Genomic DNA, 13,617 nt, shown 5'->3' on the forward strand with positions numbered 1-13,617 from the left:
TTCATCTCTCCAACGTAGAAAACTCTGATTATACTGCCCTCTGCAGGAGAGCAGGTCTCAGTGAAACGTTTGTGAGGAGGGAGCACATTCTGGAGCCCAGTGTGAGTGAAGCAATAAAAAAAAAAATAAAAATATTGTTTATTGGACATGCTTTCAATCTGGCACGACTGTCACAAATACAAATATCTACATTTTATCTACATGCAGGTGACTGTTTCAGGAAAAATATGCTCCAGCATGAATGTTGAAACAGATTCAACAATTGTACAAGTGCAAAAAATAACTGATTATTTCTGGATTAAAAGCTTTTGTTACCTGATGTAGTAATGGAAACAACGGGGGACAGAAAACTGTGCACTGATACCCCATTTGTCAAGAAATAAGTCGGTTTGTCTTGCTCTCACATACACACACTGATAGGTATTACCTCAGCTAGAAGAAATAGTTACAGGCTGAGGGTTTACACTAGAATTTCCATAAAAGCTGACTTATATTCAACACACAAAAACAATCACACATAAGTTTACCTGGTCCTAAACCTAAAGGTTCACTCTCATGGAGGTGGTTAATTCCTGCTTTCAATAAACACTGTAAATGAAATGAAACAGGTTTTGAAAGTCTCGTTGTGTTTGATGTGGCAGACCCGCTGGCAGGCTGGTTTCTCGTGTCACAGCCATACGTACAGCCAACTTCACACAGAGCAGTCCGGCCTTCGACGCAGCCTCTCAGCCTTTTTACTCAAGAAAGCTGTCCAATGTGAGGCAGGTCGCGATCTTGGGAGGAGGCCTCATCACCTTTTTCCTTTTAGCCTTCATCAACGGGCGAATCTCTGCTAATGGAGACTGGAGTAGAAAGTCTGGTTAAGGATTTATACCACCCAGTTTACCCTAAAGTTCCAGTGTCCTTAGGTTCTTCTGATAAAATTTCATGATGTTTTCCATGACTATTTGCATGTGCTCTTTCTTTTGATTTAATTTAATTTTTTGCTAAAAGGCAGGTTTGAATGCCCTCAGGCTTATTTTGGCTACCTACAACAATCACATGGCACTGTAAGTAAAAGTTGTTATAGGACCTCAAAACAATTCACCAGTGCAATACTCCTCTGCGTAAATAGATATACTTTTTTCATATGCTCAGTTTCTTAATTCTGTATTTATTGTTGTAGTGTTTTTCTAGGATTACTGCACATATTTATACATAATGCATATAATGCACACTTTTTTACAGCTAGGATTAACACACTAGTAGGATTAATGCACATATCTTTACATAATGCACACACTTTAAAAGAGAAAAAAATAAAAATTCTGATACATATATTTTTCTATTTCTTATCTTTTTTTCTATTACTTATCACTTAATTCTTTTCTTGAGAATCTGAGCAACTGCAGCTGACTGAATTTCCCCTTAGGGATCAATACAGTATTTCTGATTCAGATGACAAAAATATCTTGATAAGCTTTACATAACATTTTGAAACTTGCTATACTTCATTTGCTTTATGTTTTGTTGCTATGAAAAGACAATTTCATAATCAGACTTTTCCATGAGAGGGGAAGGCCTGTGTGGAGCTGAATTCAGTCAGGTTGGTACCACTGTAACAGCTTTTAAACAGATCTGTTTCCAAGGATGATGAGGAAAGGATACAGGCTGGAAGAATTTGGTCCGTCCTCCTAGTCCATCATAACCCGTTCTCACCTGAAACAAGATACATTTTCTTTCACCAAAACACTGAAAGGACAAATGTCAGAACAAAAGATAAAACCCTCTTTGGAAAAGTGTTTTGGAATAACTGCTGTTTCAGAACGGTCCTCCCAGTGGACACAAAAAACATCCTACAGACTAGACTCATTCATTAATAAAGGGTTATAAAGGGCAGGAGATGGTTGTGTTGTACATACAGCACCAGGTTTACTCCTCTGTGGCTCCAACATGCTGCCAAATGTTTTCTTTCGGAAAAGAAGGGAGTTCTTGAAGAAGGGATCCACGGGTCCGTCTTCATCTCGAACCTGAGGAGCAAAATGAAAGGGGTAGGTGATGTATTTGCCTGATTTAGTAAACTTCTTGAGTGACTTAAAGGTAGAATGAGGAGGATTTTCCTCAAAAAAATTATATACTCGAAAATAATCCCCCTAAATCATCACTTATGAGCCACAAGAAGAGTGTGTTGGTGTGTGTGTGTCTGCAGAGACCCTGCCCTCTGGCTTGATTTTCTTGTTTTGCTGAGCTTGGGACTCTTCTGGGTGTGAAGCTCCCAGTCAATCACAGTCAACAGTGTCAGATCAATAGCACAACATCCAATAGGAAGCTACAAAAACCACGGATCGGGAACCACACAAAAAGGAAATAGAATGAGGTGAAACACCAAGTGGACAAAGCTTGTTCCACAACAAGAGTGAAACTGATGATGGCTTTCACCTGCTGGTGAGCAGAGAGGATGAGGATGAGGATGAGAATGAAGAGGGACGCGGTGTTGGGCCAAACTTTTTCCTTGGACAGCAACGAAATGTTTTACATTTTGGGCAGACATTTCATTCCGTTGCCATCCTAGGAAATGGAAATGGTTGGCTCAGCCAGAGAGGAGGAGCTAACTTTGACTGCTGTGTTTACAAACGACGACCCACAAATCCTACTCATTCTGCCTTTAACAATATTCAAAAACCATGCAATACCTTGCTTCCTGATGAGCCGTGTTCATTGTGTTTGGACACCGATGACCTAAAAATAAATAAATAAATAAATAAAGCTTCACACATTTTTCTGACTATAATTTCAACAGCATTTCTACCTAATTCTCTAGTACATAAAATAACCACATTTGACATAGGTCACCAGATCTGAATTCACAGTCATTCAGGCCACCATGACTTCCCAGCAGTGATAAAAGACTGAGTTACGAGGTAGCAGCACAAAGATTTTCTGAACAAGGCAAATAAAACTCACATGGTAGGCTCCAGACGCATTTTCTTGGATGGAACCTGAGCCTGTCTCTTGGCCTCACCATCTGGCGTGGTGATATCATAAGTCATGTTGAGGTCGATGTCCTCGCTGTCTGCCGGGCGGTGGAGATGAGGCTCTCTCAGCTCCACAGGGGCCGGGCTGACAGGTAAGGAGAGAACTCATCAGTGAATCAGACCTACAAACACAGCTAATCTTTTTAGGACTGAGCAGTCACAGTGTGTGGAGATTTTGTTGCAGGGTCTGGATCTGGGTAAAGCACCTTTCAAAGACTAGCCGACTGAGAGCTTCGTTTGTCCGTGTTGGTGTGCTCAGAGTCTTCTGAAGAAACTCCACTTTCTTCTTCAGACTCTGTGGAAAGGTGTGCATCCAAGAATCACAACCATGGATTTGTTTAAAATTCCACACTAAAACCAAATTTAACATATGTGCCTTACAGAGATCTCTTTATCAGCGTTGGCCAGATCATTCTGCAAAGACTTCATGTCGTCTTTGGTCCGATTCACCTCCGTTGTAGCTTTCTGTAACTACAGTGAACATTTTTTATTCATTTGGTGACAGTGCATGCAGACATCTTCTCTGCCTTAAAGTATTTTTTTCTTCAGTTATGACATATTGTCTTGAAGTTACCTTGTTGTTTGAGGCGAACACTTCCCTCTTTAGCTTCTCACACATGTCATTTGAAGACTTGAGGCTCCCTTTCAGATTATCATACTCTCTGCAAAGGACATTAACAGAGAAATGGATAACATATGACAGCTTTAGTGAGGACTGAGGCTTGGAGTGAGCAACAGAACGTAGTGTTCCTTACTTCTTGAGGGAGATGCAGTAAATGGAAAGCTGCTCCACAGCAGCCTGGCCAACTCCCATGTCTTTGATCATGGACTCCACCTCGTCTCTCTGACCCTGTAACAACACATCCAGGCTGGGGCCGGACCCATAAGATTAGTGGTGCAGTGTATTTACACTCTTTTAAGATGCAGACTGGTACACTATTTTTAAAAAAATGAACTAAGAAATAATCTATGGAGGGGAAAAGCTGCTTATGTTTAGCCTTTACTCTGTTTGAATACAAGAGAGTTTTCCTCTGATGACATCCCACACTAAGTAGAGACAAGCTCCTTTCTGGCCAGCTCAGTTGGTATCTGCAACGTTACACAACCCAGAAGACTGAATGTACATGTGTGTGTGGGCACCTTTCAAATGTTTTCAATTTGACTTTGAGTCTCCGGGCCTCCTCCTTGGCAGCCTGGGTATCATTCTGCTGAGTCTCCAGATATGTCATCTGTTTCTGTAACATATACAAAATAGAGCACCAATAATTAGAAAGACAATGCTTACATCTGAACCAACATTAAACCATGGCTTTCCACAACAGAGCACAGACGGCTTACTCTGAGAGCAGAACAGAACATCTCCTTTTCAACTATCTGCTTCCGCACACAGTCCAGGTCTCTCTTCTGCCTGTCCACAGTGTCCTTCAAACCGTCCACCACCTTCTGCTTCTCTCGAAAGTCTTTTTCTGCAAATTAAATCGAGTAGATAAACATAATCCAAATGTGTTCCCACTTTTAATAATCAAGCTCAAAATAAGGATGCTGTAGATAAGTCTGGGCTCACAATATCCTTACCTTTACTGCTTAAAAGGACTTTCAGTCTATCAAGCTCATTCTGGGAGAAAGAAAACAAAGTCAAATTCAGATTTTATAGTGGCAATAACAGCCTCTATACCTCATGTTTTTCTGGGTTGATGCCATATGTTGGGTGGGGGTGGGAACCACCAGAGGCCCCACAATAAGATATTATCATGATACTTAAGTCACGATATGACAGTATTGCGATTTGAAACATTTTGCAATAACATGCATTCAGATATATTGCGATTTATTAACAGTAACATTTTTTTCTAACTACAAATTATGTCCCCGAGGGGAAAACTTTGCCGACATCTGTTTTATCAAATAAGATAGAGTTTTCATTCTTTTTGACTCACTTCAATCATTTTTATGGCAGCAATTTGGGATTATCAAGCAGACAGACTGACCAACCATGTCATAAAAACGTGTCATAAATGTCGCATCAATTCATGGCTATGCAATATCAACACATCCATGTATTGTTACAATATTGCCACACAAAACACTGCGATAATATGCTGTATTGATTTTTTTCCCCCAATCCCTAATGGTGAATACCTGCAAAGTCCCTGGGTCCACCGATGAGCTGTCCTCTTCTCCTCCAATGTCAAAGAACAGCTTGTTGATAATGTGCCTGGTGCTGACCTACACATGAGGGAGAACAGCATTTAGCTCGCCCTGAAGGGTTTTTGAGCTGGAAATGTCTGGGTTAGGTAGTATTTGGGGATGTACTGCACCTGTTTTCGACACTGTGGACAGCTTTTTGTGGGAGCTGCCTGGAACCACCTGAGAAGACTGAGGGGAAACAGAGAAGCAACACATTTATCATGTAAGAGCATGTGCCATATACATCTGACTGGCTTTTTTGGGGGGATAAAGATATGACCCTCTATGCTTTGCTTGGGCAGGTACCATTCATAGTGGAAGGTGTGTCCGCAGTGGATGGCAGCAACATCCCGACAGTGATCAAAATAATCCGAGCAGATTGTACAATAGGCTCGGATAGGCATTTTAACGATGCGTGGATCACCCTGGAAAGAAAATATAAGAGTTATTTAAGAGGTTTCCTACCAGCTGATATATTCCCCGTCCATGTTTGTATAAGATAACCTTGTAGCATCTCGATGTTAGTCTAAACAGCAAAGTGTGTATGTGTATGTGGCTATATTACAAAACATGAGCGTGTTTCGGCTAATGCTAGCTCCCTTGTTTGTCATCTGTCCCTGATGAATACTCACCAAACGTAAGTGTTACCGCGCAGTTCTCAGTACCATCTCTAATATAACGTACTACATATGTCGTTTCATCCCAGGTGTGGTGATTTTATCGCACAGAACCACGTTATTTTCAAAGGAAACAGAGTATCTCTCCGCTGCTGCCGGGTCGTTAGTTGTGACTCGGTGACGCGGCGCTGCGGTTTCCCCGCTGTACGTTCGAACGTAAGCGCCGCCCCTTTTGGTGCGTTCAAGTGCTCGTCATAAACTCGTTAACTGGTAACCTGAAAAACACCGGCTCCAGTGATTGTAGTGCTTGCAAAGTTGAAACAACAACAACAACAACAACAACAACAACAAAAAAAAAAAAAAAAAAAAAAAAACAGTCATGACTCATAATGACAGTCACAAAAAAAATAAAGCTATAAAAGACATAGAGTATTGTCAGTATTATATTGGTGTTTTATGCAACCATAAAACCTTATTTGAGGTCAAAGATCAGACAGCCTGATCTTTGACCTCTTCCTGTCATAAGAAACTTCATTCTGTATAAAGTAAAAAAGCAGATTAGGTAAAAACGCAGTAAGCATCTCACAAATTACTAGTTGCCCGGGCTACTTGTTCCACAAATGTATCAAAATAACATGCTGCTGGCGATATATATTTTAAAACACAATAGATGTATTTTTCAAAATACAGAAAAATAATTCTTGCAAGTCATGAAATCGGGATGAGTAAAACATGAGCGTGCATAATTTCATTCAAAAGGGGAAACATCAATTTACCAAGCAACAGATATAGTGCTCTCTATCAGTGTCTAGCTAGTTTCCATAAACCCATGGAATTTATACTATACTATTGCACACTTCTTGTTCTTCTTGTTCTTCTTCTTCTTCTTCTTCTTCTTCTTCTTCTTCTTATTTACTAGCAGTGATGTATTATTTCAAATATGTGTGCATGAACATAAAAAAATGGATGAATGAAAAAGGAAAAGGGCTTAAAAAAGAATACTTAATAAATATGGTGCATAAAAGTAATCAAGACAGACACAAACAACCCTTGCAATGCATTATTATATCAAAAGAAAAACAAGAATATTTGCCTTCAGTTGGTAAATCAGTGTTTAATTGTGTAAGTCAGTTTTGCATTTTAAAATACTTAAAACAGAAGAGGCGTTTCTGTAGTTACGGATTTCACCACAGACACCAAGCAGTTCTACATGATTTTCTGATGCATATAGATAATATTATTTCTAGAGATAAGCCTATAAATAACCTGCCAACTCACAACGACTTAAGCAAGTTTGAGATCTTCAGAAGTCCGAGAAGTACGAGTGCAGTGAATGCACCATAACTTATTTCAGGAAGTTGCTAATGTGAACAGCAGCGTCAAGGAACGAAGTCAAGTCTGTTCATTAGTCTACAAATATCTACCAGCCTCACGGATATTTCACAATCATTAATGAAACTAGCGGCTTTCTTTTATTTAAATCACGTGTCACCTTTTGTCACTGGCGTAGTTTCCTGAGAGAGAACTTCATATCCCACAATTCATACTTCCGTAACTTGGATCACGGCAGGAGCGACTAGCAAGACAAAACTCTTTTTCTCTCTTTGCTAGTTAGCACGCTAAGAGAAACCAGCAAGCTGTTGGCCGCAAAAAAGACAAATGGACACATCTCCGAAAGTGAAAGGTAACAATTTTAACGAGCTTTGAAATAGTTTTTTTGGCAAGATGAATCTAGCGAAGTTGAACCAAGCTAAGGTTAGGGTTATTTTGGCAAAGCTAGCGACTCAGAGGAGTGATACAAGTGCTGTATCAGCATATCAGACTCCTCTGTGCTGATGGGTGTCACACACCTACACACCTCTTTATGTTGCTGACATTAAAGAGACATGTGGAAACTGAGGATAAAAGTTGTCCTGTTTCATAAGACACTCTTGATTATGTTTTTAAAGATGTTGCTCCACAGCGATGTCGTGATTTAGGAATGAAACCTACAGTTCAGCTCTCTACAGTGAAATTACTCTCAGTGTTGCTTTAACGTCAGTCCTTAACTCTTGAGCAAACAGCATTATCTGTATCATCATATAAGTGTCAGTAGTTGCTGGGTGCAACATAACCAGCTTATTCTTCAGTCGTTATCTTGCACTGGAAAGCTTTTGACCTTTGGCCACATCTAGTTCCTGTGTTTGTGCCTCCAGGTGTGTAACCCTGCCCGGGGCAGCAGTGATGGATGGAGAGGTCCATAGGGCGGCTGCGTCATGGGAGAATGGCACCTTGGCACCTGTGGATCGGCTTCGCACTGAGAGGGCGGACAGTCCCACACCGGGTCTGGTGGAGGGGACTGAGCCAGGTGAGAGTGGCCCACTTTCACTTATGTTCTTTTTAGCAATTAAGTCTACGTGTCCAAACAGCAGCTGAGGCCAGCAAATGCATTGTCAGGCTTGCAGCTTATCTGAACGTAAATCATGTTCATCCAAACCTCTGTGGAATTGAACCGTGAAGTCTGAAATGTTGGGAACAATAAATAATGTTCATTACACGCTCATTCTTATAAGCTCTCTGTGCTCTGAGTGAATACCTGTAGCTGCATGTTGGAAAAATCCTAACAATTAAGCACTGTCAGTGGCACTGTCACCACCGCTTCCTCTCTCTTAGTGCTTCTTAGACTGTAGATCAGGATAGAAATCTGATGTCTGGATAAATGAAGATGCACTGTGTTGAGTTTAATGTTACAGTTGTGCTCTGAGAACTAACAACATCATCTTGACTTATAACATTTAATTCCTCAGTCGACCTCAGCATTTGACCCATGCTTTTTTTTGAAAATGTCTGTAAAACTGAAACAAGAAATGCTTGCAAAAATACTATGCTTGCAATAATATTGTTTTTCACTGGATTCGTGCGCATAATATACAGTCATAAATGTACAAAAGTTTGTATACATAATATACAAAAGATAGTTTCGATTTGCAACCTCTCATGGGTGAAACGCGTACATGTTGTTGGTTAGGCAACTCTCTCACCACTTCTTGTTCAGAGACACTTTGGCACAAAAAGGAGAATAAAATTAGTTTCATCATGTGATACATTCTCCATGCAGGCTAACCACTTTGACACAGTTATAACCATGAGGCCTTATGAATAGAACTCATACTGAAGGCTGTGTGTGTTTGTGTGTGTGTGTTTGTGCATGCACATATCCATGTTTTTTGTGTAAAGGTGTGCAGAAATGCCCGAACACACGATCACCATGTGTCTCCTCTTATCTGCTTCCTGGTTGTGTGATAGATGGCAGTGTTCCAGTTTTAGTTGTTTCACACTTGCGCTGTAAACAAGTCTGTATCAGTGTCATGCCATAAATCTGAGTATCTGCCTTTGAAGTCATTGGACTATTACTGTAACAACCAACCCCAAATGTAGTAGTTTTTGTATGAAACCGCCGTGGTTTAGCTCAGCTTTTAAAGTTTTAAGGGAGAGATTGCATTGAACGGTGCTGTTGCTTGAAGTGAAGAAAAAATTGAAGTAAGACGTGCAGATTTCTTGAGCCAGGTAGCCTTCAGAATACGTTTGGTGGACATGCAATCTTTCAAAATTAGTGTACAGCGAGAAAGACAACTGGAAGACAGGATTTCAGTCAACTGGAAAAACAGGATTTAAAAAAAATTCATATGAATCTTATTGTTCACACACCCAGCTTCAGTTATGCTGTTCTTATGCTGTCTAATAGTTAGAAGAGCAGGGTGATAAATTCATGTAACTTATTCTGATCGCCTTCTCAGAGTACACTGATCTCGAAGTTGGGCGGCATGGGTACTTTGATGCTCAGTTAGTGCTGGAAACCTATAAGGTTAGGACATATGTGATCTTGTATTGCCTGAAAACCTTATCTGGATACCAATCAGAACTCTCCCAAGATATTTTGCTATGCTCTCTTGGAGACTGTAATAATACAGACATCTCATGACTTAAGTCTTGGACGGGACCGATGAGTGTGTCATGGTGAAAGCATGTCTGCATTAGCATAAGAGCTCAGGTCTGTCCGTTCCAGCTCAAACAAATCCAAGGCAATGGTCCAAACTCTTGAGTGAAAGTTGTTTCAATTTAGATGCTTTAGTAAGACCGGAAATAAACACAACATTTTTGCATTTCTGACTAGCTGGATGACAATCAGACTTTGGCTAGTATTTCCCCGTCTTCCCTTAATGTAAGAAAAGAACACCTTCAGCGTTTATTTTTACACTAAAGGTTACGTAGAGGTGGTAATTTGTGATCAAATTACAACAACAGGCCCAATTATTTATTCCTTACATGTATGTGAAAGCTGAATTTTATTGTGATTGATTTGATGATGGTCTGTCACCTCATTTACACAGGTGCAGGCCAGAAGAGTGCCATGTTTGTCCATGCACAGTCCTTTGAGGACCTGACTGCTGAGACTGAGGAGGCTCGCAAGGAGGCTGAGGGATACTCTGAGCTAGGGAAACCAGCAGATTCTACAGATGGGATTGAGGTGCTGATGGGCAAAGACACCATATCAGAAAAGCAGAACAAGAAGGAAGGTTGGCAAGACAGCAAGAGTAAGGAGGAGGACGTGTCCAGCGAGGCATGGCGCAGCCACAGAAAACATGTGTTTGTGCTGAGCGAGGCAGGGAAGCCCATCTACACTCGCTATGGTACAGAAGAGGCTCTATCCAGCACCATGGGGGTGATGATGGCCCTCGTCTCCTTTGTCGAAGCAGACAAGAACATCATCCGGTCCATCCATGCAGGTCAGAAAATACTGCGGATTCATGATGTGCATCACAAGTAGAATATCTGTGTGTCACCAAATCCAAATGTGATTTAAAAAAAAAAAAAAAAAGAAATATGAAATATGTGAGAAAAAATGTTTTAAATCGATGTTGACTCTGTTAACATTTTTTGTGTCAGATGGATACAAAGTGGTATTTCTCAGCAAGAGCCCGCTGGTCCTGGTGGGTGTATCTCGCACCAGTCAGTCAGACAAGGAGCTGATGCGGGAGCTGCAGTACATCTACTACCAGATCGTCAGCCTGCTCACCCTCACGCAGCTCAACCACATCTTCCAGCACAAGCAGAACTACGATCTGCGACGCTTGCTGGCCGGCTCTGAACACCTCACTGACAACCTTTTGCATCGGCTTGACCGAGACCCCGGGCTCCTCCTCAGTGCTGTCACCTGCCTTCCACTGGCTAGCTCCACCAGGGACGTGGTGTCATCCAGCCTGCAGGCAGCCAAAGCCAAAAGCCTGGTCTTCTCCATTCTGCTGGCAGGGGACTACCTAGTTACCCTGGTGAGGAAAAAGGACCAATTCCTGCACCACATAGACTTGCACCTGGTCTTCAATCTGGTTGGCTCGTCCTCATCCTTCAGAGAGGGTGAAGGCTGGACACCCATCTGTCTGCCAAAGTTCAACACTGCAGGATTTTTCCACGCTCACATCTCCTACCTGGAACCGGCGTCTGACCTCTGTCTCATCCTGGTCTCCACGGACCGCGAGGACTTTTTTAACTTGTCTGAATGCAAGCAACGTTTCCTGGAGAGGCTGAGTAAGCGTAATGCCTACCAGGCATTGAAGGACGCTCTCAAAAGCCCCAGCTACTCTGTGGCCCAGGTCGGCATCCCAGAGCTCAGGCACTTCCTGTACAAGTCAAAGAGCTCAGGGCTGTATACCAGGTGGGCAGGATGTATTTCCGAGCATTGTGGTAGCGTTACTGCTTTTTAAAATTTATGTCATAGGGATGCCATGCTCAGAAGGACGCCAAAGGTTGTACACAGTGTGAAAATACACATTTTTATTGCAAATAGAAGGAGCTTACAAACATTTCAGTATTAAAGCCATTAAATTAGTGCAGAGCGCCGTGAATATGAATGAACTTGAAATACTGCTCATTTTTTCCCACAAACAACAGTTGATGTTCTTTCTCTGTTCTCTCCCGTCAGCCCGGAGTTGCCTGTGGTGTACCAGTCTGAGGAAGAGGAGGAAAGGCTCATGGGGCTGTACCATGACCTTCACAGCCGCTTGCACCACGCAACCAGACCGCTTCGCTCCATCTACCACTGTGGTGAAACTGAGAACCTAATGGCATGGGTAAGCCTGAGGTTGAAGTGTGCCGCTATCTGTTTTGGTGCAAAAGGGCATTGAATCTCTGATTTTTCAATATTGTCCATTCCTTACCCTGCCCTTTGTGCTGTTTTGCCCTTTTCCCAGGTGACAAGTGGTTTCGAGCTCTACCTCTGCTTCAGTCCCCTGGGGACCAAGGCTCTGGCTGTTTCTGCTGTTAACAAGCTGCTGAAATGGATAAGGAAGGAGGAGGACCGCCTCTTCATCCTCAGTCCCCTCACATATTGAACCTAGCTGACTTTCTGGAATCGACGTGTTAAATCATGAGCTGTGGAGGTTGAGAGTCTGCAGGTTTTGGTTCTTACCAAAGACTACACCTGTGATTTTGTTGATGGTTGATTCCCTTGTGGAGACTTTTGTTGGAAGGAAAAGCTGTGGACTCTTGGCCCTTTGTGGCACTGCTGTTGCCAGAACATAAAACATCATCCTAGACATTGGCTGAGCACTAATGACGGCTGTGGATGATGTGGTGCTCGGTGCGGTGTACACATATTAATAACAACTCTATGCATTGCTCACCTCTGGGTTCTTCAAATTTGATGTACAAACTTGTGGTTTGTGATGAAAGTAGATACGGCACTTAGGATAAATTCAAACTATATTTTAGCTGGCTAAGATTTTTATAATTTTTAATTAGGGTTAGTGGCACACGTCCACATGGAAGCAGCGTTGGCAATATCTATCTAGTAGTAACAATAAATATGGTGTTTGTGATGCTGTTGAAATAGTTTCATACATGCTTCTATACTGTAACAGAAAATATTTAAAAAGACCAATATATGTAATGCAGTCTATGCACTCTGCAATGGGACATAATATCAAGATATGGATTATCCATAATCCACCTATCTTTAATATGGTAGCCAATAATACCCAGATTAAATGAACAGTTGTGTCATTTTGATCATTGGTCATCTTGGTTCCATTTTACCTCTATGCACATTCACTGTCAACAATACTACCTTAGAGGACTGTGTTCATTCTGCTAAAATGCAATTACTGTTGTCAAATTTTGTGCCATTGTTATGCAATGTAAAGAAATTTTAAAGTAAGACTACTAACATTTCGATGCATATTTCAGATTTTGCAAGCGTTGTCATCGGCAATCATGGTGTTTCTCTTCTTTAGACATTCATATTGTGTTTTTATCTGTACATTGATAACATGGAAACTGGGGTTTCTGTTTGTTGCTAATCATCATGGTTCATGTTTTGCATAGGATCCATGTTCTTATAACTTGAGGAATTCAATATTCCAACATTTGCCTGCACTGTTCATGCCTTAACTAATACGGCAGATGCCTCAGCTGGAGGTTGTTGCAGTGTTGCTCTATTGATACTGTGTCGCATCCCCCAATTATGATAATACTGCATTAATTATAAATAAACGACTAATATTAAAGCATGCTGCCTGACAGATTCTGTCAGTCATATTGGTTGTGTTTGATGTCCTATAAGAGCTTCTATCCTTTTAGGTGTAAGTCTATAGGCCTACAGTATTCATATGTTCGGTGTTTTACTGTGTGATATTTGAAAAATGTTTCATACTTAAACTGCGATAGGCCTATTTGCAGTATAGGGTATCCTTATGAAATTTACTGTAGAATTACGTTTGCTCTTTTAACTGATAGTCAGTGTACAATTATATTTCTGAGGTAGC

At 41.3% G+C, this 13,617-nt stretch overlaps 2 protein-coding genes across 2 annotated transcripts; one reads left to right on the forward strand and one right to left on the reverse strand.

Annotated features, from left to right (window-relative positions):
• Positions 1 to 102: 102 nt before the first annotated feature.
• traip (TRAF-interacting protein) lies at positions 103 to 6,014 on the reverse strand. Its single transcript, XM_030051603.1, has 16 exons — positions 5,834 to 6,014; positions 5,508 to 5,626; positions 5,333 to 5,390; positions 5,154 to 5,240; positions 4,590 to 4,629; positions 4,353 to 4,480; positions 4,155 to 4,249; positions 3,770 to 3,883; positions 3,589 to 3,676; positions 3,396 to 3,485; positions 3,221 to 3,309; positions 2,944 to 3,099; positions 2,673 to 2,718; positions 1,902 to 2,009; positions 1,648 to 1,698; positions 103 to 842 (listed from the first exon to the last, which is right to left on the reverse strand). Exons 2-16 carry the CDS (start codon positions 5,603 to 5,605, stop codon positions 735 to 737), a joined length of 1,356 nt encoding a protein of 451 aa, XP_029907463.1. The 5' UTR covers positions 5,606 to 5,626; positions 5,834 to 6,014; the 3' UTR covers positions 103 to 734.
• A 1,158-nt stretch (positions 6,015 to 7,172) lies between these two features.
• mon1a (MON1 secretory trafficking family member A) lies at positions 7,173 to 13,454 on the forward strand. Its single transcript, XM_030052554.1, has 6 exons — positions 7,173 to 7,502; positions 8,014 to 8,165; positions 10,189 to 10,584; positions 10,745 to 11,510; positions 11,778 to 11,925; positions 12,046 to 13,454. The coding sequence occupies exons 2-6, from the start codon at positions 8,042 to 8,044 to the stop codon at positions 12,184 to 12,186; spliced, it is 1,575 nt and encodes a 524-aa protein (XP_029908414.1). The 5' UTR covers positions 7,173 to 7,502; positions 8,014 to 8,041; the 3' UTR covers positions 12,187 to 13,454.
• The last annotated feature ends 163 nt before the right edge of the window (positions 13,455 to 13,617 follow it).

The sequence above is a fragment of the Myripristis murdjan genome, chromosome 5, assembly GCF_902150065.1.
Source record: "Myripristis murdjan chromosome 5, fMyrMur1.1, whole genome shotgun sequence".
Taxonomy (NCBI): domain Eukaryota; kingdom Metazoa; phylum Chordata; class Actinopteri; order Holocentriformes; family Holocentridae; genus Myripristis; species Myripristis murdjan.

Excerpts from the sequence above, each read along its gene's own strand:
- traip (XM_030051603.1), bottom strand. The coding sequence starts at position 5,605 with ATGCCTATCCGAGCCTATTGTACAATCTGCTCGGATTATTTTGATCAC. Across the intron at positions 4,481-4,589 it reads AGTCCTTTTAAGCAGTAAAG|AAAAAGACTTTCGAGAGAAG; the intron begins GTAAGGATATTG and ends TTTAATTTGCAG. Across the intron at positions 3,884-4,154 it reads AAATTGAAAACATTTGAAAG|CCTGGATGTGTTGTTACAGG; the intron begins GTGCCCACACAC and ends GTCCGGCCCCAG.
- mon1a (XM_030052554.1), top strand. The coding sequence starts at position 8,042 with ATGGATGGAGAGGTCCATAGGGCGGCTGCGTCATGGGAGAATGGCACC. Across the intron at positions 11,511-11,777 it reads AGCTCAGGGCTGTATACCAG|CCCGGAGTTGCCTGTGGTGT; the intron begins GTGGGCAGGATG and ends CTCTCCCGTCAG. Across the intron at positions 11,926-12,045 it reads CTGAGAACCTAATGGCATGG|GTGACAAGTGGTTTCGAGCT; the intron begins GTAAGCCTGAGG and ends CCCTTTTCCCAG.